Source organism: Aureobasidium pullulans (assembly GCF_000721785.1).
Source record: "Aureobasidium pullulans EXF-150 unplaced genomic scaffold scaffold_7, whole genome shotgun sequence".
Taxonomy (NCBI): Eukaryota; Fungi; Ascomycota; class Dothideomycetes; order Dothideales; family Saccotheciaceae; genus Aureobasidium; species Aureobasidium pullulans.
The window spans coordinates 123,203-146,094 of record NW_021941027.1 but is presented as its reverse complement, the minus strand read 5'-3'; the positions used below and the strand labels follow the sequence as shown (position 1 = coordinate 146,094).

Below are 22,892 nucleotides of genomic sequence, written 5' to 3'. Positions count from 1 at the left end.
CAGGAAGAGCTGGACCAGAAGACCCGTCAAGTTGAAGAACTGAACGAGAAGATTACCACTCTGGAGACCGACCTCGAGGCCGCCCAGAACGCCGGTCAGAAGGCCCGCGACGAGCTGGAAAAGGCAACCAAGGACCAGTCAACTGCGAAGGAATCGCAAGACAAGTCTGACTCGGATTCCGAGAAGAAGGTGGCCGTTCTTGAAAAGCAAAAGTCTGATTTGGAGAAGCAAAAGTTGGAGTCTGAACAAAAGGTTTCGGAGTTGCAGAAGCAGACATCTGAACTGGAGAAGAAGTACAACGACTCCGAAGATGCTATCAACAAGATCGAGACCCAATTGAGTCAGGTTGACAATGTCTTGGAGTCGGAAAAGAAGCCTCTAGAATCCCGCATCAAGTCTCTCGGCGACAAGCTCAGTCAAGCAAGCTCTGATCTGAAAACTGCGAACAGCCAGATCGAGGACTCCAAGGCCAAAGCCACTTCTGCCCAAGATGCTTTAAACAAGCTGGAGAAGGAGAACAAGGACAAGGCCGGTCAGGATGCAAGCACTAAGAAGGCCAGCGATGCTGACAAGAAGCGCTTGGAGACCTTGGACAGCTTGGTCAAAACCCTCAAGTCTCAGCTAACCGATGCTGAATCCGTTAAGAAGTCGTTGCAAAAGGACATGGACAGCATGCGCAACGACTTGAAGAAGAGCGAGAATGGTCTCAAGGCTGCTGCTGAAGCTGCCTCTGTAGTCTCCACTCAAGACACATCATTGACTGCCCTTCGAGGTCAGCTGAAAGCTGCCGAGAGGGAGCGTGACGATGCTTATCAGATGATTCTGGCATGCGGCCATTGCAAGGTCCCCGAGCAAGAAGCATCAGAGGTCGTCGTGGCTGAGTCTACTCCTACTGCTACACCGGATACGGCCCCACCTGCGCAAGGAGCGGAAAGTGGAGCAGCAAAGAAGAAGAACAAGAACAAGAAAAAGAAGAAGGGCGGTGCTGCTGCTGCTAATAAGCCTGCAGAGGCCTCAGAAAGCGCACCACCCTCATCTGCACCTTCACCAAAGCCTGAAGAGAAGTCGGAGGAGACGCCAACTTTGCAGGAGTCTGTTCTATCACCCGAGCAATTGTCCGCAGCCAGAGCACACATTGTGAACTCACTCGGCCAGTTGGCTCCCGGCAGAAATGTAGATTCAGAGGAAAGTAGTGAGAAGATCACAGAGTTGAAGACTGTGATTGAACAGAAGGACGCAGAGATCAAAAGCTTGACCACTCAGATTGAGAAGAAAGAGGCCGCTATTGACAGACTCGATGCTAAGCTGAAGGGCGAAGAGGATCTCAAAGAGGAGATCGATGACCTTAGAGAACAGCTGAAGGACATTGGCAACGATCTGTGTGGCGCTAGAGATCAGATCAAGACGCTCAAAGCTCAGAAGGATTCGGATTCTGGAGAGCGTGCCGAGGAGATGAAGCAACTTGAAGACAGATGCAAGTCTCTACAGAAGCAATGCGATGACCTAAGGTCTGAAATCAAGTCAAAGACTGAGGTACAAGCCAAGGTTCAGAAGGAGCTAGATGAGCTCAAGCAATCTTCTGGCTCTTCAAGCAAGGAGTTGGAGTCAAAACTTGCAGCGATACAGAAGGAGAAGGTAATTCTGGAGACTACCAACAAAAAACTGGAGAAGGAAGCCGAGTCTCTCAAGTCAAGTCATATTGACTCTAGCGAGAAGCACAAGAGCTTGGCTGCTGAGTTCGACGAACACAAATCAACGACTTCATCTCTACGAACTGACCTGTCGGCCGCGAATGAATTGGCTCAGACAAGATACAAGGACTTGACGGCTCTGAGAGAACATCTCAACAAGATTCAGCCAGAGTTGACAAGCCTTCGTCAAGAAGCTACCGAGCTCAAGAAGGCCAAGGAGGATTTGACTGCATCCAACGGAACTCTTCGCAAGCTGGAAGCCAAGGAGAAGGACTTGCAATCAGAAATCTCCTCTTACAAGACTCAGGCTAAGGAGAAAGATGCCGAGATCAAGTCTCTGAATGACAAGGTCAAGCAGAATGCAGAGCGCACTGCCACCTTGGAAGAGCAGACGACTAGATCACAGAAGGACCTTCAAAGGGCAGAGAAGTCACAGAAGGAAGCTACGGAATCTAGAGACAAGCTCCAGAAGGATCTGACCAAGGCTCAAGAGGAGTCTTCAAAGCAACGCGAGAAGCTTCAAAATCTCGAAAAGCAGGTCTCCACCTTGACTCAAGAGTCTGGCCGTCTGAAGGAGGAACTGCAGCTCAAGTCCGCACAACAAGCATCTGCCCAATCTTTGATGGACAGCATGCAAGATCAGACTCGCGAACTTGCTACTCAGATGAAGGAAGTCAAGGAGCGATGCGAAAGTTTGGAAGAGGAGTTGGCGGATGCTCATCGTCTTCTCAGCGAGCGTAGTAGAGAAGCCGAGACCATGCGACGCTTGCTAGCTGACGTCGAAGGTCGTGCTGAATCTCGTGTCAAGGAGATGCGCGAAAGAATGGACGTCGCAATTGAAGAACGCGATCGTGCTGAAGAGGAAGCATCGACCGCTGGTCGTCGCCGTGCCCGTGAACTTGAAGATCTTAAACATAAGCTTCGGGACGCAGAACAACAACTTTCTTCCATCAACGACGAGAAAGAAGATTTCGAGAAGAAAGAGACTGCTTGGCGGAAACAGAAGGTCGAGCTCGAGAAGAAGACCGACGCAGCGAACGAGGAGTTGACGGAAGTCAGGAGTGCAATGACACAACTACGTGATGCACTTGATGACCACGAGCGCACTTCGCACTCTCTGGAAAAAGAGAAGACCGACCTCCGCAAGACCCTTTCCGATACAGAAACCCGTCTTGCTTCTCTCCAGAAATCCTCCAAGGCACTCGCCGATGAGATCAAAACGCTCAAGGGTCGAACATCTCAACCTTCTGCTCGCTCATCACTAGAGTCATCACGTATCGGTAGTCCCATGGGTAGCCGAAACGGTAGTGTGGCCACCACAGGTGGACCTGACGCCAAGGGTGAGAGTGTGGACTACGTGTACCTGAAGAATGTGCTACTGCAATTTTTGGAGCAGAAGGACAGGAAGCATCAGTTGCAACTCGTACCTGTGCTTGGCATGTTGTTGCATTTCGACAAGTAAGTTACACCCCTGAACGTTTGTAGTAGAGAATAAGATGCTAACAAGGTAAACAGAAAAGATGAACAGAGATGGGCTAGTGCTATTTCATCATTGTAGAGAATACTAATATTTCGCCCTCTCAAAGGGTTTTTATACCGCACGAAAATGGAGCTTCTTGGATCATGAGGAGCAGGGTTGGAAGGTGCGCATGTGATGTCTCTTTAACGATCAGTCTATGCAGATGCGTGTCGGCGAAGATTCGTGCCGAGGACAAAGGCTCCTTCTTGTTTTCAGCGCTTCAAAACTGGCGTTCGAATTGCTCGAAATGCCGTCCTTTACAGACTCACATTTTCTGTCTTCTTGACACTTACTGACTGCAAACAGCGCTTGTGCCCTTACGTCGCAGAGATCAAAAACCTATTATCAATGATCAGCTCTCGAGCACAGGGGTAGCTCAACCAGGAGATTGCGGAATGTTCTTCAATTTGCGACTTGAGAACTGCTCGCACCGCGCTTCTAGTTCTTCGCTCTCATCTCCGCCCTTTTTGTGCAGCGCCCCCAGTTTATCTCTCCGCTACCACAATCACAATTGTATTTTCAAGATGTGGGCAGACCATCGCCTATCAAGTACTGGAGCATCGCGACAGACCAGAACGAACGCGATGCGTCAATCTGGGACGCCATCAGCTACTTCTAATCCCTCGTACAACTTACGCTTGCAAAACCAAAGAGAACATTACTACGAGCCTGAAGATGCACAAATGACACCGCGTCACCGAACTACAATGAACCGATCAAGATCGCGCCATAGGCCCATCTCCGGTCGGGCACACCAATCACGCTCACAATCCCGTAGACGCAACCCAGTCTCGACAACCTGCGGACACCATATCAATGACTGGCTTACGCGACAATCGAATGGCATGGGATATGCGAACTGGGCGTTGATTGCCATTCTTACCTTAACTCTGGTGCTTGCAATCTTGTTGGCCTACCGGAACACAAATATCTGGCAGTATGTTGCGGTACTGGGTTCGCTACTTCAATGGGCTTCGACGTACATTACGCGATCCTTGGATCAGGTCAGCCCGGGCTTGACCACCAGTCTTTGCAAGATGCCGACTGTTCCATGGGTCTTGGACTGTGCTTCGCCGGATGCCACGGACTCATTCATGGTTATTGATAAAGTAAACCGTGATAGGATCTCGGATGCTGTGATAGCGCTGACTGAAAACACCGAGGATATCTTCCAAGCATACACTTTGGTCAACCAAGTCATGCATGACCATGGAGTACTAGCTGACCAGTTGCCCCTGGATGCCTCCAGTGAGTATATAGAAGGACTTGCTCTACTGAAGGTACACATAGCTGCCTACGATTTTGATCTTGATTTGACTTTGCGACGGATCCCGCAGATCTCTGCCAGGTTGCGCGACTTGGATTCCGACGAGCAGCCTTGGACAGAAAACATCTTCGAGCTCATCGCACCGTGGATCAACGCTCGAACGAAGTGGGGTAGCTTCCACGGCGACATGGTGCACCATCTCCGCGATTGGGCAACAAAGTTTACGAGCCTATACAGCAGATCCAAGGGACTGCTATCAACATGTGAGACAGTCTCCATTACTATGAAATCTTTGAAAGCCGAAGCCGATCAAGCGACATCAGCAAAGACCGCCAAGTCATGGAGATCCTTGGGCAAAGCTCCCGAACATACCACTGGCACAATCAAAACTTCCGAAGGTCTGATCACCGCGATTGAAGAAGCCTTGCGCTTACTCAACACCACTCATAATGCTGCTCAGACCGGTCTCGCGTCCATGCAGGCAGCCGAGCGACGCATCAACGCGAATGGGCCCACCTGGAAAAAATACTTCGGGAAAAGAGCTACACACATCACCAACACTCTTGCGGATTTGAAAGAAGTATCAAAACTCACGTCTGAGCTCAGGGCGCATCGGAAAGCATTGCGCGATGCTGTAGAGATTGTACCAGGCGGTGGGAAGCTGTATACTCCAGATATGTGAGATCGCTGTCTTGGTGTTCATTGTCAGGTGTTCGCTTGCTTGTCTGTTGGAACGGCGAGATATGGAGTTTTGGGCTTCGCGTTGTTGGTGTTTCTGAGATGTCACGACTGTGCGAAGGCTTCCTGCTGTTGCAACATGCATTTTGTCTCTGGTTTCCAAGACTTGTGGCGGGCGGATCAGTCCGAACACAAGACAGACCACATTTTCGAATGATTGGTCTCACCTCTGATCAGGACATAGTCTTACGTCCATAAGTCCAAGCTCATTTACCAACAATAAAAGCCTGTCGTCCAACATCCTATCTCGACTTCGTTTGTGTACATTCATCAACCACTCTTATCAGCCATGACTCGACGACACGGACACAAATACTCAAGTTCGGGAGCGGATACTACTGCCGAAGAATCCCTCTCCAAATTCATCGGAAAGAAACGCAAGGCCAGTCGCAATCATCAGGAGCCAGCATTTCCTTCGCCTTCTCCGAGTGATCATGAAGATTTTGAGTTCTTCGGTTCAGAGGTCCCTACTTCATGTTCGGACGGCGATGAATCAGGGGAAGATTCACGCTCGCCTGTCAGGTCAGCAAAAAGCTCTTCGCAAAAGCACCGCAGAATATCTAAGGACAAGTCCAAGAGATTTGGTTCTGACAAGCGTCGCTCTTCGGCCAGAGGAACGTCTGTATCACTCAGGACTCATATCAAGACCTACGCTATCTGGACCTTTGAGACACTGAGACCTCTCAACTTCTTCGGCCTCTCGGGCTGGGCTTTGTTGCTTGCTTCACTCTCGCTCCTGTCTCTTATGGTCTGGATTTTTCCCTTGGTCCAATCGTGCTGGGCAATCATCACTTGGGTTTTCGGAGTACTGAGCTGGGTGCTAAGGATTCCAAAGACACTGATCACCAGCATATGCGGCATTCCAGGTGTATCCTTCATAGCGGCCTGTACTTCATACTCAAATCGTCCAGTCAGGCAGAGTCACGCATTCTATCTCTGTCAGCTTCCGGGTGCCTCCTTGGTCATGAATTGCAACACGCTTTACCCAACTCCGGCATCGGTTACTCATGTTGGAAGAAATCTTGATCATCCCTCTGATGGTATCAAGGAGCTTACCAAAAACCCTGAAGAGTTCTTCGAAGCATCAAAGCTTCTCGCCGAATTCAGAAGAGATCTAGCTCCTCTTGCAATCGGATTACCCTACGGTACTATCCAGCTTCTTATTAAAGAGGTCAACCAGGTCATCGTTGCACTTCAAAGATATGATGCCGATCATGACTCGCTGTTACGTTCTGTACACAGAACTATAACTGCGCTGGTTACCAGCTATGCCGAGCTACCGAAGAGGCGATGGTACAGTTCGTGTCTCGATTTAATTCGTGACTCGCCTCGCGTCATGTTTCAACGCAGTGTTGCCTTTGCTTTCCAAGAGTGGACTATCAGTCTTAGTGATCTGCAAAGAAAACTGGGGATCTTGATCAATGCTTGTGAGGACATGCGCGAGCAGATACAGGTTCTCAATGTCGAAGCAAACAGCGGTCTACGCTCAGAAACCGAACAGCAAGGATTTTGGATGCACCAGTCCAATATCCCGTTGACCTCTAAACAATCTGCTTCTGCAAATCTGATCCGAAAGCACGAGAAAATACTCGAAGTGATTGAGAAAGCAAGTCCGCTACTGGTAGCCACCAACAGCAATGTCGAGTCTGCGCTTACGGCGATTAGATCAGCCCATGATAAAGCCACTGTTGACCTACTGGTTCTCTTCAGCCCTCTAAGGGCGACATCGGTTGACGTCACACTAGGACTAGTCCTTGAGGATTTGAAGATTACCATGAACAACGCCCGATTTGCTGGAATCCACAGGGCTGATATACGCGCCAGTATCGAAGGCGGATCATGATTATGCAGTGTCATCTCGGACAGTCAGTGGGGTCAACACACTGGTTTAACTTGATTCTTATTTCACTTTGTTCTTCGGGGAGGCGTCTTTTTGTTAGCGTTCTAGCTTATTCTTTGGTAGCATACTCGATTTTATCTCTTCCATGTAGATCTTCTTGTTGTGGCGACTCATTTCGTGTCTGCGTAATTTGCGTTGCCCCTCACTCCCGGGTTTGAGGAATGTAGGCATGATGACCCGCCTCTGCTTTCAGCAAGCCTTGTTCTCACCTTCGAACATCATCGGTTTGCGCCTTGTCTACAACATTTGTTGGCATTTCTTTAGCATTCACTCAGCTGCAAACGCAACCGATGATCTGGAATCACCAATGAATCAACGCAGAGCTTTCTCAAGAGGCTATCAAGGATCTCCGAGACACAAGAGAGCCAGTTCCAGCAGGAGAGATGACCGCTTTGCCACAAGGAAACCTTCATTCATACGACGGGACTCTTCTTCGATCCTCGGTTTTTCGGGATGGATATCAACTATGGTTGTTCTTACGCTCCTAGTATTAGTGGCTTGGATGTTTCCCTCTCTTCGGCTTGTCTGGGGCTTTGCCTCTATGCCCTACTCAATCTGGACACGGAACCTCACGCGATCCTTAAATCAAGTCAGCCCAGGCTTGACCATTGGCCTTTGTAAGATGCCGGCCGTTCCATGGGTCTTGGACTGTGGTCTACCCAACACTGCAAAACCGGACATTACTGTCAATCAAAGGAATCTCAATCGTCTTTCGGATACTGTCAAGGCTTTGGTCGAGATTCCTGACCATCTGACTCAAGCAACTCACCTTGCTGATGAATTTCGTCGCGATCTTCTGCCATTAAGCATGAACTTGCCTTACAGCGCTACTCATACTCTGGTCAAAGAAGTGAACATTTTACTGGTGCAGATACCCTCTTATGCACGTGATCTTGACGCCAATCTTCGACTGATCAACTACACAACGACTCAGCTGCTCCGCGAGTCTACAAAGGGGACACAGGCCGATGATTCGGTCCCCTCTAGAGAACCTTGGAGGGGCGTGGGCACCATATGGGGAGGCTTTCACAACCAGGTCGTCACCCATTTCAGTATCTTCATCACTGAGTTTGCAAAGATGCACCACAAAAGTGAGATGCTGCTCTTAATATGTCAGACAATGTCAGACAGTCTAGAGACCTTACGAATCGAGACCGAGCAATCACAGTCAAACCAAGCCGAAATCGAGCAAGCGAACAAAGCAATCAGATTCTGGAAATTTTCAACCACGCTCGATCGCGATTCAACACATGCTTTGAAAATGATCAGCCATCTCCACACCGTTGTCGAAAATGCACTGGATCTGTTGAGAAAAAATCACAATGCTGCTGAAGCTGCGCTGGCATCGTTGCGGGAAGCTAAAAGGAATATCATTGCTGGCAAGCCGGACTGGAGAGTGCTCATCGGAAAGAGGGCGAGACATATCCCAGCCACTCTTGTTGATGTGGAAGAGGCTAGGACGTTGTCCCTAGAACTCCTCGCGTACAGAATGCAACTACGCGACAAGGCGGATTCAGATCGTCACGCTCGAATGTCGAAGATCCATGACGGCCACGGACTTCATTGATGGGATGGTCCTGTCTTCTACGATCTCGGACATCCGCACCTACGCCATATTTATCATCTCCTGGACAACGGGTATCACTGCTGTGATGAGTACACACTCTGTCGGTTTGATCTCGAGCTAGACAAGTCATGCATGTCTCAAAGCACTGCAAACTATGTATCTAGCTAGAGACAGGGACTCCGCACCAGCCTTTCTGGACGAGGGAATGACGATATATAGATGCCTTCCGTCCTGCTCTATTCCCTCCTCCCCTCCATCCTCGTTCATCATGCCTCGTCAGCATAGATAATCACACCCGGAAGGCGATGGATTGCCTCGTCTCCAAGAGCGAAGAGACTTCCCCGTCAAACGCGTCGCAAATGCTGGCTTTCGGGTTGTTTCGGTTTATGGTGTGGTTTCCTACCCTTATTGTATGGATAGTCGTTTACCGTTGTCCTCGAGTTCACAATCTTGGCGTTGTTTGCATTGCATCTGTCAGCCTCCAAGAAATTGCGCAATCTGCATTCCTTGCTCTAGATTTGGTCAGATGATCATTAGCAGAGTAGCGGATCCCTACCTCTCTCTCAAGCAGAACTAGGGAATGTATTTCCTTCGTCTCCATCACCGCTCTCAGCGTTACTATCATGTATCGACAATCAGGCCCTACCTTTACTCGGTTTCCCGAATCAAGTAGACTCGGAACCTCTGAAGCAAGACACACACTTGAGTTACAGTCAGAACAGGAAGATGAGTACCGTTGGCCGTTGGCTGAGGGCGACGAATCGAGTGGCTTTGACGACACCAGAGAGCTGCAGCGATCACATCAATCATGGCGACGGACTACTTCCGCCAATTCCTCTCATTCTCATACTCAAGCACGTCAGCGGAGTGAACCGCCAATTGTCAGCACTGCGCCATCGCCATCTTTCAAGCGCAAAAGCGCCGACTTCAGGAGAAGAAGAGACCGCCTGTCGACACAAGGTTCATCCGCTTGGCCACTGGCATTTGAGCGACTCGGGTCATCGTCGTCCCTTGGCCTTGCGGGATGGACGTTGACTATGGTTGTGCTTGCGTCGCTGGTGCTGATTGCTTGGACAATACCCTTCCTTCGGTCTGTCTGGCGCTTTGCTGTCATCCCTTACTCAATCCGGATACGATTGGCAGATTTTACGACCGCACAGTCGACACAGCTCCACCGGTCCAACCTCCCGTCGTATTCAACACTATGCGGAATACCTGTTTTGTCTCATATAATTGATTGCAACCCCAATAGCGAGGTCCATCCCCCAGAGTCATTGAGCGGTAGCATTGCGTTACTTGCCGACGACCCTGGTGAATGGATCCGTACATGCCGTCTTCTGGAAACACTTTCAGCACATCTCTCTTCTTACGCCGAGACCGAAGACCAAATTATCGACCTCACACTTGAGCTTGAATTTCACGATGTTGAGATGGACTTGCTTTTTCGAAGAGTCGCCAGAAGCTCAAGTTCCATCGTCGATGTTTACGAAAAGCTTAAGGGCAGAAAATGGTACAGCTCTTTGCCACCAATTGTACACTTGGCATTCGGCGATCGTATTGGAGATGACTTTCGCCGGGATGTCAAACTGGCACTCGACGCCTGGACGCATTCTCTGACAGAGCTGAGCGGTTCGATACAACACATAAAGGAAATATGCAATTCAACTCGAAAACACGCCGTGGCACTCAAAAGCAAAGCACTGGTGGCCATGAATAACAAGAAACCTGAACAAGGACTCTGGCTGTGGAAGACCAAGATCACCACAAATGAGGAGCACGCGCGCCAGATCGTCAGCAAACATATTGAGTTCCTGGACGCTCTCTCCCAAACTCATAACTTACTCGAATCTACTGCAAAGAACATCGACACAATCAATCACAGGCTCAATCGTGCAAAGGTCCGAATTTTTGACCAGCTTCAGAAGGTTTTAGTTACGTCCAGCACGAGAACAAGGTTGAATGGTGCGATTATTGAAGAGTTCAGGGAAGTCGTTGGAGTGGCTGATCATACGAGACGGATCCTTCTTCAATCGAAGAAATAATCACAATCAACAAGAAACATCCATGCAAGACTCGACATCTCAAATTCCAGAGTTCCACCCCCTTGCTTCCGAATCGTAAGGGGAGGAATGCGTACGGCTGAGAACAACAATTCTCCAAGCGTCACACTCTGAAAGTGTTCTTTCTTCTGCCTCCCATCATCGATGTATTTACCCGAGCTTACTTTTACAACACGGCAGCAACATGGACCAACAGCCCAATTCGGCATACACCCGTTTCCCAGAATCGAGTAGATTCAGAAGCTCGAAAGCAAACTCCGAGGATGATTTTGAGGATGATCTCGAAGATGATCTCGAGGATGATTTACAATGGCTTGAGCAAGATTCACACGGATATTATGACCAGTTGGCATCCGACTCCCAAAGTCGGTATGATCTTCTCAACGATAACATGGATGAGTATCGCCACGACAGCGCTCCAAGATCACAATCGCCTGGGCGAGGATCCGCCTACAGTACACATACCGCCTCACGCTCTCGTCCGCAATCGCGTCAGCGTGATCCAACCATACGCATCAATCTTCCACCTTTACCGTTCTTCCCTCGAGTCTTTCGTGCTCTGGAGGCAATATTTACTTCGGACTGGGCTGTACCTCTGCTTCTCACTGCACTGACTCTCTGGATATGGGAGGTTCCTAGCGCGGCGCTGTTCTGGAATCCCGCTGCTGGTCTGCCATCACTCTCCGATAATTTGACCGGCCCCGTCAAAGGCATCCCTGGAAGCCTTGGGGCGGGTTTGAAGCACCAGATGTGCAAAATATCTGGCATGTCAACCCTGCTGCATTGCCCTCGACCAGAGAAACAAACCAAAGCGAAGCCAAAAAGGTGGAAACCAAGGAAAGAAAAACCTGTGTATCCAAACAAATGGACCCAGGTATACTTCTCCATAAATGACCAGCGCCGCGACATGGTTTCCTCTGGCATTGACCTTGAGTATGAGACCGGCAGGGGAGTCATGAATCACATGTCACGCCTATGGGCCAACTTGGATCAACAAAACGTCTACTACAAATTATACGACGCATCGATGCAGCGACAATGTAAAGCACGACTGTCAGCATACAACAAGCTTCCAGCGCAAATCCGGTTCGGCTTCTTATATGGAAGTGATTGGGAAGAGTTCATGTATGACCTCCAGTACAGCTATACAGACGCGATTGAAAGATTTACCCAGATCTCCGCTTCCTTCGTGGGTGTCAGGGAAAAGACAGATGAGCTCCTCAAAGCCGTTCGACAAATGTTGGCTACAGGGCGGCGTAAGCATGTCCCCAAACGATCAAGTTTGTCTAGCGATATGAAGAATTTGTTCCGCCATCCGGAGGAGAGGCAAGAAGAAGATGATGACGAAGTGGATGTTGAAGACCACGACTGGGTGGTGAATCTGGAAGAAATGCAATCTTTGCTTGTAGAACTCCAGAGAACACACAATTACGTCCTCGAAAAGATGGTCGAGATGAAGCTTCACATCAGCACCAACATCGAGTTGTCAAAACAGGAAGCTGCTACGGGCAAGAGACCGGCATTCTTGGAGCCAATCATGGCAAGTTTACGGAAGGAAGTCAAGGGATCAGGATATCCAAGGCTTCCAACATTGACTGATGTACCACGAACGGGTGATTGAGAGTATCTTGTAGATGCTCAAGTTGATAGGTCGTATGCTACTTAATGCTTTCGAGAGAATGTCTCATATGGTTCTAGCTACTTGATTAACAAGTTCATGTCTGCCCTACAACACATATACGAGCAAGATGCTTTGTCCTCGTTATTTTCTCGACGGGGTCATTGAGACTGGGCCTGAAGCGGTGAGCAGCTTCCGCATACGGACGCGCGCCAAATCACAGTTTGCTTTGGATCATCTCCGCTTCATCAACCTTACATTCCTCCAACGCGCTTTTCCACGCTTCGTAGATCAATCTTTGAACGACCGTAAATCATCGAACTGTTATCAACCATGTTTAGGGAGGAATCACCTAAAGCTAGATCTCGTTACACATCTAAATGGACTCGCGAAGTCATTGAACAAACTGATGCAGGGCGAGATGTAGAATACAACTATCGGGAAGAGTCTCGTCGACCTCGTGCCTATAGCGAAAGACAAAAGAAATCGACTCGTGCTCCATCTCGCTCACCTTCATACAGGAGGACTACTCCTAGACGCTCATCATCTCAAAAGCCTCCTCACAGATCAACACGAGGATGCCTCCCTGGCTTCCTAGCATGGCTTTTGGTCATCGCTGGGGTATACACTACCTGGTATACTTCAGCCATCAGCACTCAAACTGCACAGCAAACTTTGCCCAGTTTTTTCGGGTTCGGCAACACCAGATTGTCCGAGAGTTCAATTGAACGTTTAATCCCTAATATCGTGCATATCCTATCCGAAGACCATGGCAATATCATCGAGGCAATTAAGCTCCACGACGAGTTTCCAACAAACGACATCTCACACTTTCCAGGCAAATCCCGTGACTCGATGCAGGAAAAGATCTCAATCATCACGCAACACCGCGATATTAAACGGGCTCTTGGACGTATCAAGAATGACAGAGATCAAATACTGCATACGATCAGCCGCGAATCCACATCACTAATACATTCTTTCGAACTACAGAAAAAGTCCATGGATCCTTGGAAAGGACATGAGAATAAAGTCATCGACACTGTTAACAAATGGCCAAGCTATATAGCAAGTCTGGGACACAGGCTCTCGGAGTTGACTGCATGGTGTGAGAAATTGCACGCAGAGACTGAGCAATTACTGTGGACTAGAGACAGACAAGCACGAGCTGACGCACGCATACTGCAGACCGACAGAATCACCCTCGCGAAGATCCAGAAGGTCTTGTCTTTGGTCAAGTCGACAGAGGCCAGTGCATTGAAAGCATACAATATGGCTAAAGCGGTCGGAGCGAAAATGGAAGAGCAACCTCGGTCGAAGCGTGTTGGGTTCTTAGGACCTGTTCCTGTTCCTCCATTTGATGATGATGTGTATAAGGGGCTTGTTGAAGGGAGAAATTGTGCTGCCGCTCTCCTAAAAGCTGGGAAGAGGCGAATCTGATCATTGTAATGACATGGCGGTGTAAGAATGTCGTGGAAGGACTTGGTAGTACTAACACGACGTGTATCTTGAAAAGACATCATGGGAGATATTTCATTTGAGTTAGCAATCTTTATCATGAACCACGAGTTTTGAGAAACATTTTTCGTATAGATGATCCATAGGTACTCTCTCCAAAAGCTGGGCTGCGATTCGCATGTGAGTCCCACTCCTGGATAACTCTCAAAGATCGTCCTTTGAGCTGAAACGCTGCAAGAATTTTCATTGATGAGCGGCTTCCGCATGCGGAAATATCTTTTCGGGATGGTTATGCTCGCTCTTCACCGTCTTGACTGCATTCCGCTCTACTCAATCGTTCACTCATCATCATAAACACAATGCCAGCCACGTTCTCACATTTTGAGCCACGACGTTCGGGGGATGGACCTCGCTACGAGGGCGACGATTTCTCTGACCGCAAACTCTTTCCCTTCGGAAGCGATGTACGCGACTACCAAAAGTACGAGGATTTTCCCTCTCCTGCCCAAGTAGATCCACCTCGCAAGAGAGCTCAATCTACTTCACGTGTGAGAAGTATTTCTAAACACCGTACTGCTGTGGAGAAAACCCGCAAGCCAACATCTTTATGGTGGACACTTCAATGGAATCTCGTCAAACTGCTGCTTCTGCTTAAGCTGTTGCTTATTTTTTGGCAATGCTTGACTAGGATTACGCCAATGGAGCGCCGGGCCTCTTTTCGATTGGTGGAGGAATTTAAACATCAGTTATGTCAAATTCCAGGTACTTCGATGGTTCTCAATTGCAACCTACACAATAGCGATGCTTTGGGACCGGCTCAGAAGTCTATCAACTATCTGATCCCCGGGGCTGTCCACGCCATCTCCAGGGATACGAATACCATTCCGGACGCTCTGGATGCTATAATTTTGTTCCAGGGCGATGCACTGGAGTTTTACCACAGACCTCGCAAACCGAGAACAACAGTCTACAAACTCACATCCAACGTCCGCACCGACTTGCTCCGCCTCGTGGACGACAGAGATAGATTTTTAAAGCAGATCAACAGTGATGCAACCAAGATCGTCCAATCATACGATCCACGAGCTAAGTCTACGGCTCCTTGGACTAATAATCAATACGCCGTTACCAACACTATTAAAAGCTGGTTCGAACCACTAGAGCAAATGTCATATCGTATAGATAGACTTGGCACTTCATGCGATACACTCTACAAACATACACAACGCCTAATCTACACCGCGGATAACCCCACCGATAGCAAATCAATCTGGCTAACAACCTCCAAGCCCAAGCCCAAATCTACATTCCCACGTATGCATCAAGACCACAAAGCCCTCCTCGATAAACTCATCCAAACGTCTTCGGCATTGAAAAATGCACAAGCCAGTATCCGCAGAGCATATACCTTTGCCAGAGCTGCTGAGAAGGAGATGAAAGCGCAAAGATCATCATTGCGTAAAACAGCATATACTCATGGTATTTCCTCTTTCGATGGTAAAATCGTTGATGCGTTTGAAGAAGCGAGGATATTGGCAGGGACACCGGGAGGTGGAAAGTCTTTATTCACTGGTGCTAAAGTCAGACTTTTGACATATGTTGAATGGTTGTTGGAAGAGGTTGGGAAGGAATAGTGGGACATGAGATAGATGATATGGAGGTAAAGAGAGAATTAGAATGGCAGATAGATGACATTGTAACGATAGCAGTTTATCAGGTGGTGTTTTTTTGCGTATATGTCTTTCAAGGGAGTGACATGTTGCAAAGTGCGAGATCGAAGCTCGAGCTCGTAAGAGTCGCCAAGATTTCCATGTCAGATATACATGGCAGGAATGCTAGGAAGCGTTCACTCCAATGCCAGCTTCTTCAACTTCCGCATTCGGAAATCGGAGATCAAGACCTTGTCACCAACGTCAGCAATAGCATGAAAACATTCGACGTCCCTGTCTTTCCATCGTCAAATTCGCCATACCTTTGATTCCACTAAACAATGGCATATCGAGTAACTCCCGATCTCTTCAATCTCGCCCAAACAGACCTCCACGATTTCAGGAATGCAAAACCCCGATGGCAAGAATTAGCCGAAATCACCGCATCACCACCCATATCAGAAATCCGATATCCTGATAGACCTTTTTTCGCTCCAGATGAGAACTTTGACTTGAAAGCATGGAGGAACAAGTATCGCGGACGTCAGATGCTGGAGAATATATCTGTGGGCTTGGGGGCAAGTCGCTCGAGATCTAGATCGAGATCGAGATCGAGGTTGCGTGAGCGGTCATCCTCGTTGGGATACGGAGAGTCTTGGTTGGACGAGTGGTTTCGCGAATCGAGGTCTGTGCCGCCGAGACATCGAGTGAAGGTGCCGAAGAGAGAGCATTTCATTGGCATGGTTGCTCTTGCTGGCATCATGTTCTCTTGGCTGGTTCTCTTCTGGTATCCTTCTGCAGGCGTTGTCTACTCGATCAAGAGAACACCGTATCATGCCTGGCCGAATCTCAACTACGTCAACGCTGGTGTCAAATATGGTCTGTGTCGAATGCCAGTGTTTCCGAAGATCCTGGACTGTAAAGCTCCTCCAGAGACACAGCTGCTGGTTCGTGACATTTCCATCCGGCATGCCATCCCAGGAGTCTTGTATGCATTATCAGAAAGTCCGGAAGCTCTGGACGACGTACTGGATCTGCTTGCGAAAGCGAAGAAAGGGTTACATGCGTTGCTTCATGAGACGCCAGTCCGTGAAAAGCAGTCATCTCGATCTGCCCAGCCGGGTCGTGTTCATTCGCCCTCCAATAGGACAGCAGCCGAAGCAACAATTGCCGAGTCAGAGTCAGCCACTCTGACCACAGACACGGATCCGAGCCAACAGACCGAAGAGCCAGAATCGTCGCCTATGAAACCGGAATCATGGAAGACACCCCACACTCGCTCCGAAACAATAGAAGCCCTCATCACACTCGTCGCCTACCTCAAAGACCACATCGAGAAACTCGACAGCAACAAAGAAATCCTTCTCGAGATCATGCGGCGAAGAACGTACCATGTCGATAAGTTGTATGAGCAAATCAACAACAAAACCCAGACTGGTGTTCAATACAATCCAAAGCAATGGTTTGGTAATTCAAAGCTCCAGTTTCGGAAAGCTGTGGAGGACGATTTCAGGAATCATGCCATGGTGCTCGAGGGGTTGAGAGATGGACTCGAGGTGTTGGGTGGAGAGTGGAGTGTCCTGTTCGAGCAGACTGGGCTGTTGTTGAAGTCCGACGGACCAGCCTCGGGTGAGGAAGGAGACAAGTCAGCTCAAAGTCGTCGACGAAAGTCCCTGTTCAAACGCTTCATCCTCTGGGCCTCCCCGATCGACTTCTCTCGCCCCTCCAGACGCACGCTCTTCTCCGATTTCGAGAAGAAAACACCTAAACCACTCACCCCAGCGCAAAATCAAGAGCAACTACTCGCCGCGATTCAAGATATGTACCCTCACCTCCGCGCCATTCATGCTTCGACATCTAAAGCATATACTTCAGCAAACTTGGCCAAAACAATGATCAAAGATGAGAAGTCATCCTGGTGGACTAAGTTGGTAAGAAGCAGAGGGATGTTTGACGAGGATCTCATCAAAGGATTGAGGGAAACGGCGAGTATGGTGCCCATGCTGATGGAACAAAGGAGGGGTCAAAGGGCCGAGAGGCAGTATGATAGGGCCTGGGCTAAAAGAGAAGCCAGGATGACGGGGGAGGACGAGGAGTTTGAAGAATTGTTGAGGGAGTACCGGAGGCGTAAGGAGGGGAAGGGCGATGAGTAGGTAGTGATAATCGTATAGATAGATTATGTTCCTTCTTGTCGTAAAAGTCTACTTGATTAGCTGTGCTGCCATGGTGAATGCGGCAGTCGGCAGATGTGGGCGCCGGAGATACAGATGTGCGTGTCGACCTGTTCACCTCTCCTTGATCTTCTATCATGACTGCCGATGAGGTCCGCTTGAACCATGTCAGAAACCAGCATGGAGTCGACAAGCAAGAAGGAAGTACTGCAACATCAAGGTGGAAAATGCAATAATCGGAGTCGCCCGTGAGAAGCTTGGCGCATCACACCACAGTCTCAGGCACAGACCACAATCACGCCGTCCATCACCAGCTCTGCACTCTTGTCACCTCACGAATCACGCAAACAATCCTTCGTCGGTCAGCATCCCTTTTCCTTCCATGAATTTGCTATGCCGCACCTCGACTCCGTGGCCTTCGCGCCGCGCTCTCCCGACTTCTCCAGATTCCTGACCTGTCGAACGCGCCTTCCACTTGGCAGTATGCGGCAAACACTCGGCTTCGTGCTGTCGCCTGTCATCTGGTGATCTGCTGATGTCGCTGCAATTGTCCGCTGCGAACGCTTTTGTTTGTCGTCCTGTTCCGAGAATATCTCTCATCCCGCATATCGTCGTAGGTCTATCACCTCTATAAGTATACTGTCTTTCTTTTCCTTGTGTAACCCTTTCTTCTATCATCAACCATCACAACTAAAACATCAAGCCAACAATCTCCTCTCTACCAATCAATCAATCTCCACTCTTCGATCCAATCCATCTCGACCACTCTTACTCCACAACACCCAAACCCCACACACAACACTCCACAACAATGGCATTCAGACCTACCCAAACCCGTGCCTTCTTCCGCACTCTGAGAACTCTCATCAAGGAAGAACACCCTTTCGCTCGCAACACTTCAACCCTCATGCCCCACAAACATGACAACTCAATCTTGATGAGACGCACCTTCCGCACTGCAGCCACCTACACACCATTCATCATGTAAGTCATCCCCCATCCATTTCCCTTCTCTCCTCTACCTTTACTGATCAAAAACACAGCACTGTTCTCGGATGGCCTTGGATGGCAGCCGGCCTGCTCCAAAAAACCGGCATCTGACTACTCATGCCCATCTATGTTCTTGTCGATGGCATGGGTCCTTCCGATCGCTTGACTTTTGCTGTCGGGGATACGCAACCCTCTGACCTTTTGACCTCTGCCGCTAAGGTGTTTGATGAGCATATCGTCAAGAGCGAAGATGGACATATTGGAATCGTGGAGGATGTCTGAAGATTTTCCATGCCGGGCTTGTTTGCTTCATTTTCATTTCTTATTTCTTGTATGCATGGCTGGCTGGGCGTTTTGTCTTTTGGGGGTTCTAAAGCAGTGGAGTTTCTGTTTTACATCAGTGGTTCTTTATTCTTATCGTGTTTATATGTAACTCCTTATACATACACATCTTCCTGTCACAATCTATTTGCTTGACTCGCAGCCATGCGTTGGATCCAAGTTCCACGCAAAGAATGATATGTACCTTAAAGCAGGCGTTTCCTGTGCGACGATAATCGTGTCACTGCCCCAAACGTGAAATGTCCAGAAACCGTCAACAGCAGTGAACCTTGTTTGCCATGCGCTCCCCCTGTACCACATTACCTTACAGCCTGTCTTACAGCTCAGTCACACCAATCCAGATCGATCAAGTTCCACGTGCCTGTTTTCTGATTGAAAACAAAGACTTACTGCAGATAACCCCATGTTTTCTTTGCATTCTCGCCATGCGTCGAACCCGCAGAAAAAGATCATCGTCGCAATTCAAAATTATGCCGGATACCCAGAATATCAACGCGTGGATGGGTTATTGTGGTGGCACGGATCCTTATTGCCAGCAAGGTTGCACGTCAACGTGCGGAAATTACACATACATGACGGGAATCGAGAATGCGCGCGGGAACGAATCTGCGAATGAGGTTGTTGAGAAGACCGGGACCAGAGAACAAGAGGTTGAGATCAACCAATCCCGAGTGGGACAACGAGCAGTCCAGGAAGCCATGAGAAAGGTACAAGAGGGACCCGTTCCTGCAAAGACACAAGGTCTTCTGTCGCTGCATCGAGAATTGCTGCAAAGCCGGGGACCTACCACGACAGGTGCGAGTAGCACAAATGCTGCTATCGTGACTGCTTCATCCACGGTCGCTGCAAGTGACGAAAAGAAGATTTCGAACGCCAGGCGGCTGCAGAACATGGTGAGTTCAACCACCGCACATGTCATCGCAGACGGAGACGACGGGGATGCAGAGGACTAGATGGACAACCTGCAGAGGTGTTCTTGGACGAATGAGTCGAGAGTACCACCACGTGCGCTTCAGAGACGCAGTTCTTAGGAGTCGGTACTTGGTATAGATTAGTCTAGCATGAAGAGTTATGGAGAATATTCGATGAACGCTTCTGCGGAGTCGTGTTTTGTCCGATCGTCCAACATTCTGTTGTTAGTGGGTTATGGAAGTTTCATGGAACGCAAGCTGATACTCTGCTCGTTTTTAGAAGAGTCATGCCATCATGCGGGTTCCTTTCCACAGCTGTGGCTCGCCTTGTGTGTTCTCGATGTTCGACAGAGAAGCCTGATCTAGAATGCTGTGTCCGTGGGGAACAGCACGAGCAGTGCTGGAGTCATTGAATGATGAGAGTTAGCATTGGCACAGAGCCCCATGTGGTAGAGGACTGATATGTCGTGTTTCCGAGTTGATGCTGTTGGTCTGTGAGAAGCATGTTGAATGTCGGTGAGATGTGACGTCCGGCTGAATGCAGCTCGGCACGGGGAAGAGCTTTGTTTGTTGATCTGTCATGTTGAGGCTGTCCTCTGACGGAGCAACATGGAAAGTGGTGCAGAGCAGAGTCAGCTTGATCTTCATGAAGGTGAAATGTGAATCGGGGAGCGATAATAAACTCGAGTATCAAGTAGCCGAACCGAAGATGCAAGCCGGAAGGCTGGGTACGTACCCCAACTACCGTAGGCTTCTAATGACCAGTCGACTCGAAAAGAAATGAAGGTCCTTCAAGCTCGCACACCCCGCTAGTTGTACCATACTTGATGGTCTGTCAAGATGGTTTGGCGTTATGTTGTCAAGGGACTTGCACTCGTCCGCACCACAAACACTCGGCCTCGAAGACGGGTTCGGGTTGTCGCTTGGGTGTTCAATTGACGCCTAAAGGGCTCGCTCGGACCTCGGAACAGGCCCTCCGTCCTCCCTGAGACCACAAGACGGCGGTGCGGAAATTCGATGATCGCATTCTAGAAAGAATTCTGGTTTCCTCCTGTTCTCCAGATTTGTTTGTTGAATATTCTCCGGATTAGAGGGAGGAGAAAAGGAGCATTGATACTTTGTGCGCATCAGTTGATCGCGCAACGTTGTGGTCATGTGTTGAAGCACGCTTGGATGTTTTGTTTGTTTTGAGTTTCGTTGTCCAGGTTGACATCCACCGATTCTTGTGAGTCAGAGCATTCGACATGCATACTGAGATCTCGTTTCAGCATCTGCTTGCGACAGGTGACTTTGATGTTGGAATTGTGCAAGGCTGACAGGTGACTTGTCTGCAGGTGCGCGTCGCTCGCAAACAGTGAACAGTCGCGGTCCCCGTTAGCAACGGCTATCAGTAGATTCTTATCTACAAATAGCACAGTTGTCAACAGTCCTGACCACGAAACTTCCGGCTCCTCATAGATTGGACTCGTGGAAAAGATTCTAGACCTATCATTCCACATGCAAGAATATGCTTCCTAAATTCTTCTGGCATCCTCCGTCGCATCAACATTGACCATCATTCAATTCCGCGGTAGGAGGCGTAGAAAGGGGAAAGACTGCAGGTACGTTCGAGGGGTAGCTTCCATCCGCGAACTCTCGCTGTATTCGAGTATTTGTCGCAAAGTCGCAGCCTTGCGAGACTCGCCTCACACTCGGATAACGGGTCCTTCTACTCTATCGTTTTCCGGTGTCGCAAAGGTAAACTGCCTTGCGCCCGGGGTGGCGATTGCGAATACGTCCGAGTCGGAAAGCCGTTGTCGTCCTTTGGATTATTACTCACATTGCACACGTCGCATGACCAAGCAGAAATTGTAGAGGGAGAGGTCACGTCTTGCACGGAAGGGCGGACGGCCGAGTATGGGAATGGCGCCTGTCTGATGCAATGGAACAGGAGAACTCTCTTCCCCGCTCTACGAATGCTTTGTTTTCTGCGACGTATCTGCAGGCGGAATAATACTTTGCGAGCTGAGGATTCGAACTGTAAAGATGTAGATGTTTGTCTATCCAATGATCGACAAGATGTAGTAAAAGAGCTAATAGGCGACGGGCTACGGAATCCATCTCGTGTCCTTTGCGTGTCAACGTGGCTGATATTCTTTGCCAACGTTGCCATGCCGGCTGCGCTTTTGCACAATCTTTGCATGACGCATATTTCGAAACACAGGCTTGCATGATTGGAAGGAAATGAGAGGACAAGGCGAAGGGATGTGCTTGGAGCTTGGGTACGTAAACCTCAAGACGAATGCCCTGTTGATCAACCACGACATCATTCCGAAGATCTGCTTTGCGCGCCCCTCCGCGAAGCGACCTGTGTACGTGTGGGCCTAGCTTTCGTGCTAAGGGTAACGTGAGCCGAACTTTAGGCTTTCCAATGGTCCACCATGACCGTTGTGCCTGCAGGGATGGCTGGACCCTTTCGCATGGCTCGTGGTACAGATGGAATGGTACAAAGGACTTGTTGATCCCTCTTCTACTTTACTCTGATTTTCCTCTGCATACAAAATATCATCCCACGATCAACATACCACCACACTTCCAACCCCAAACTTCAATTACTCCACAACAATCAGCCTTCATAACAATCACACAGCCAATATGGTCACTTCAAAGTTCACTGAGTTGCTCGACGACTGCACGCCTCCATCGCTTCCTGAGGCCAACGTCACTCTTGAAGACTGCCTCGAGAACCGCCAAAGATCTCCATCGTCAAGCAGCAGTTCCAAGAGCTCAATTGAGAGCGTCAAGTTCGCCTCTTCCACCCACAGTCCGCCAACTACACCTACCTCGCCTAGCATCTCAGGATTGATGCGAGCCTTCTCCACCAGAAGAAGAAACGCCCCTTGAAAGCCGTTCGAGGATTCAAGACATAACAACACACTCCTTCGTCGACCAATCACACACTCGTCACCCATTCCGAGAGCATTCCTGGACCATTCCATCCATCATCACATCAGCCAACCTACAACCTACAG

The 22,892-nt window shown here is 49.1% G+C and overlaps 9 protein-coding genes across 9 annotated transcripts; all 9 read left to right on the top strand.

Annotated features, from left to right (window-relative positions):
* Positions 1 to 3,518: 3,518 nt before the first annotated feature.
* M438DRAFT_192680 (uncharacterized protein) lies at positions 3,519 to 5,332 on the top strand. Its single transcript, XM_029899265.1, has 2 exons — positions 3,519 to 4,740; positions 4,801 to 5,332. Exons 1-2 carry the CDS (start codon positions 3,606 to 3,608, stop codon positions 5,157 to 5,159), a joined length of 1,494 nt encoding a protein of 497 aa, XP_029761440.1. The 5' UTR covers positions 3,519 to 3,605; the 3' UTR covers positions 5,160 to 5,332.
* A 172-nt stretch (positions 5,333 to 5,504) lies between these two features.
* M438DRAFT_334168 (uncharacterized protein) lies at positions 5,505 to 7,058 on the top strand (the record flags this gene model as incomplete). The annotated part of the gene is made up of 1 exon (XM_029903687.1): positions 5,505 to 7,058. One exon carries the CDS (start codon positions 5,505 to 5,507, stop codon positions 7,056 to 7,058), a length of 1,554 nt encoding a protein of 517 aa, XP_029761439.1.
* A 598-nt stretch (positions 7,059 to 7,656) lies between these two features.
* M438DRAFT_354350 (uncharacterized protein) lies at positions 7,657 to 8,682 on the top strand (the record flags this gene model as incomplete). Its single annotated transcript, XM_029906946.1, has 1 exon — positions 7,657 to 8,682. The coding sequence occupies one exon, from the start codon at positions 7,657 to 7,659 to the stop codon at positions 8,680 to 8,682; it is 1,026 nt and encodes a 341-aa protein (XP_029761438.1).
* Positions 8,683 to 9,305: 623 nt separating this feature from the next.
* On the top strand, positions 9,306 to 10,724 carry M438DRAFT_354349 (uncharacterized protein; the record flags this gene model as incomplete). The annotated part of the gene is made up of 1 exon (XM_029906945.1): positions 9,306 to 10,724. One exon carries the CDS (start codon positions 9,306 to 9,308, stop codon positions 10,722 to 10,724), a length of 1,419 nt encoding a protein of 472 aa, XP_029761437.1.
* A 202-nt stretch (positions 10,725 to 10,926) lies between these two features.
* Positions 10,927 to 12,363, top strand: M438DRAFT_334166 (uncharacterized protein; the record flags this gene model as incomplete). The annotated part of the gene is made up of 1 exon (XM_029903686.1): positions 10,927 to 12,363. The coding sequence occupies one exon, from the start codon at positions 10,927 to 10,929 to the stop codon at positions 12,361 to 12,363; it is 1,437 nt and encodes a 478-aa protein (XP_029761436.1).
* Positions 12,364 to 12,693: 330 nt separating this feature from the next.
* M438DRAFT_391287 (uncharacterized protein) lies at positions 12,694 to 15,630 on the top strand (the record flags this gene model as incomplete). Its single annotated transcript, XM_029909072.1, has 3 exons — positions 12,694 to 13,728; positions 13,965 to 13,998; positions 14,185 to 15,630. The coding sequence occupies 3 exons, from the start codon at positions 12,694 to 12,696 to the stop codon at positions 15,450 to 15,452; spliced, it is 2,337 nt and encodes a 778-aa protein (XP_029761435.1). The 3' UTR covers positions 15,453 to 15,630.
* Positions 15,631 to 15,808: 178 nt separating this feature from the next.
* On the top strand, positions 15,809 to 17,620 carry M438DRAFT_354346 (uncharacterized protein; the record flags this gene model as incomplete). Its single annotated transcript, XM_029906944.1, has 1 exon — positions 15,809 to 17,620. One exon carries the CDS (start codon positions 15,809 to 15,811, stop codon positions 17,618 to 17,620), a length of 1,812 nt encoding a protein of 603 aa, XP_029761434.1.
* Positions 17,621 to 18,083: 463 nt separating this feature from the next.
* Positions 18,084 to 19,039, top strand: M438DRAFT_344612 (uncharacterized protein). Its single transcript, XM_029905268.1, has 2 exons — positions 18,084 to 18,622; positions 18,682 to 19,039. The coding sequence occupies exons 1-2, from the start codon at positions 18,450 to 18,452 to the stop codon at positions 18,737 to 18,739; spliced, it is 231 nt and encodes a 76-aa protein (XP_029761433.1). The 5' UTR covers positions 18,084 to 18,449; the 3' UTR covers positions 18,740 to 19,039.
* A 356-nt stretch (positions 19,040 to 19,395) lies between these two features.
* M438DRAFT_354345 (uncharacterized protein) lies at positions 19,396 to 19,923 on the top strand (the record flags this gene model as incomplete). Its single annotated transcript, XM_029906943.1, has 1 exon — positions 19,396 to 19,923. One exon carries the CDS (start codon positions 19,396 to 19,398, stop codon positions 19,921 to 19,923), a length of 528 nt encoding a protein of 175 aa, XP_029761432.1.
* Positions 19,924 to 22,892: the final 2,969 nt, after the last annotated feature.

Bases quoted from the DNA above. Each gene is read 5' to 3' on its own strand.
- M438DRAFT_192680 (XM_029899265.1), top strand. From the start codon at position 3,606: ATGTTCTTCAATTTGCGACTTGAGAACTGCTCGCACCGCGCTTCTAGT. The intron at 4,741-4,800 runs GTGAGACAGTCT...AAGCGACATCAG, and splicing joins CAAGGGACTGCTATCAACAT to CAAAGACCGCCAAGTCATGG.
- M438DRAFT_344612 (XM_029905268.1), top strand. From the start codon at position 18,450: ATGGCATTCAGACCTACCCAAACCCGTGCCTTCTTCCGCACTCTGAGA. The intron at 18,623-18,681 runs GTAAGTCATCCC...TCAAAAACACAG, and splicing joins ACCTACACACCATTCATCAT to CACTGTTCTCGGATGGCCTT.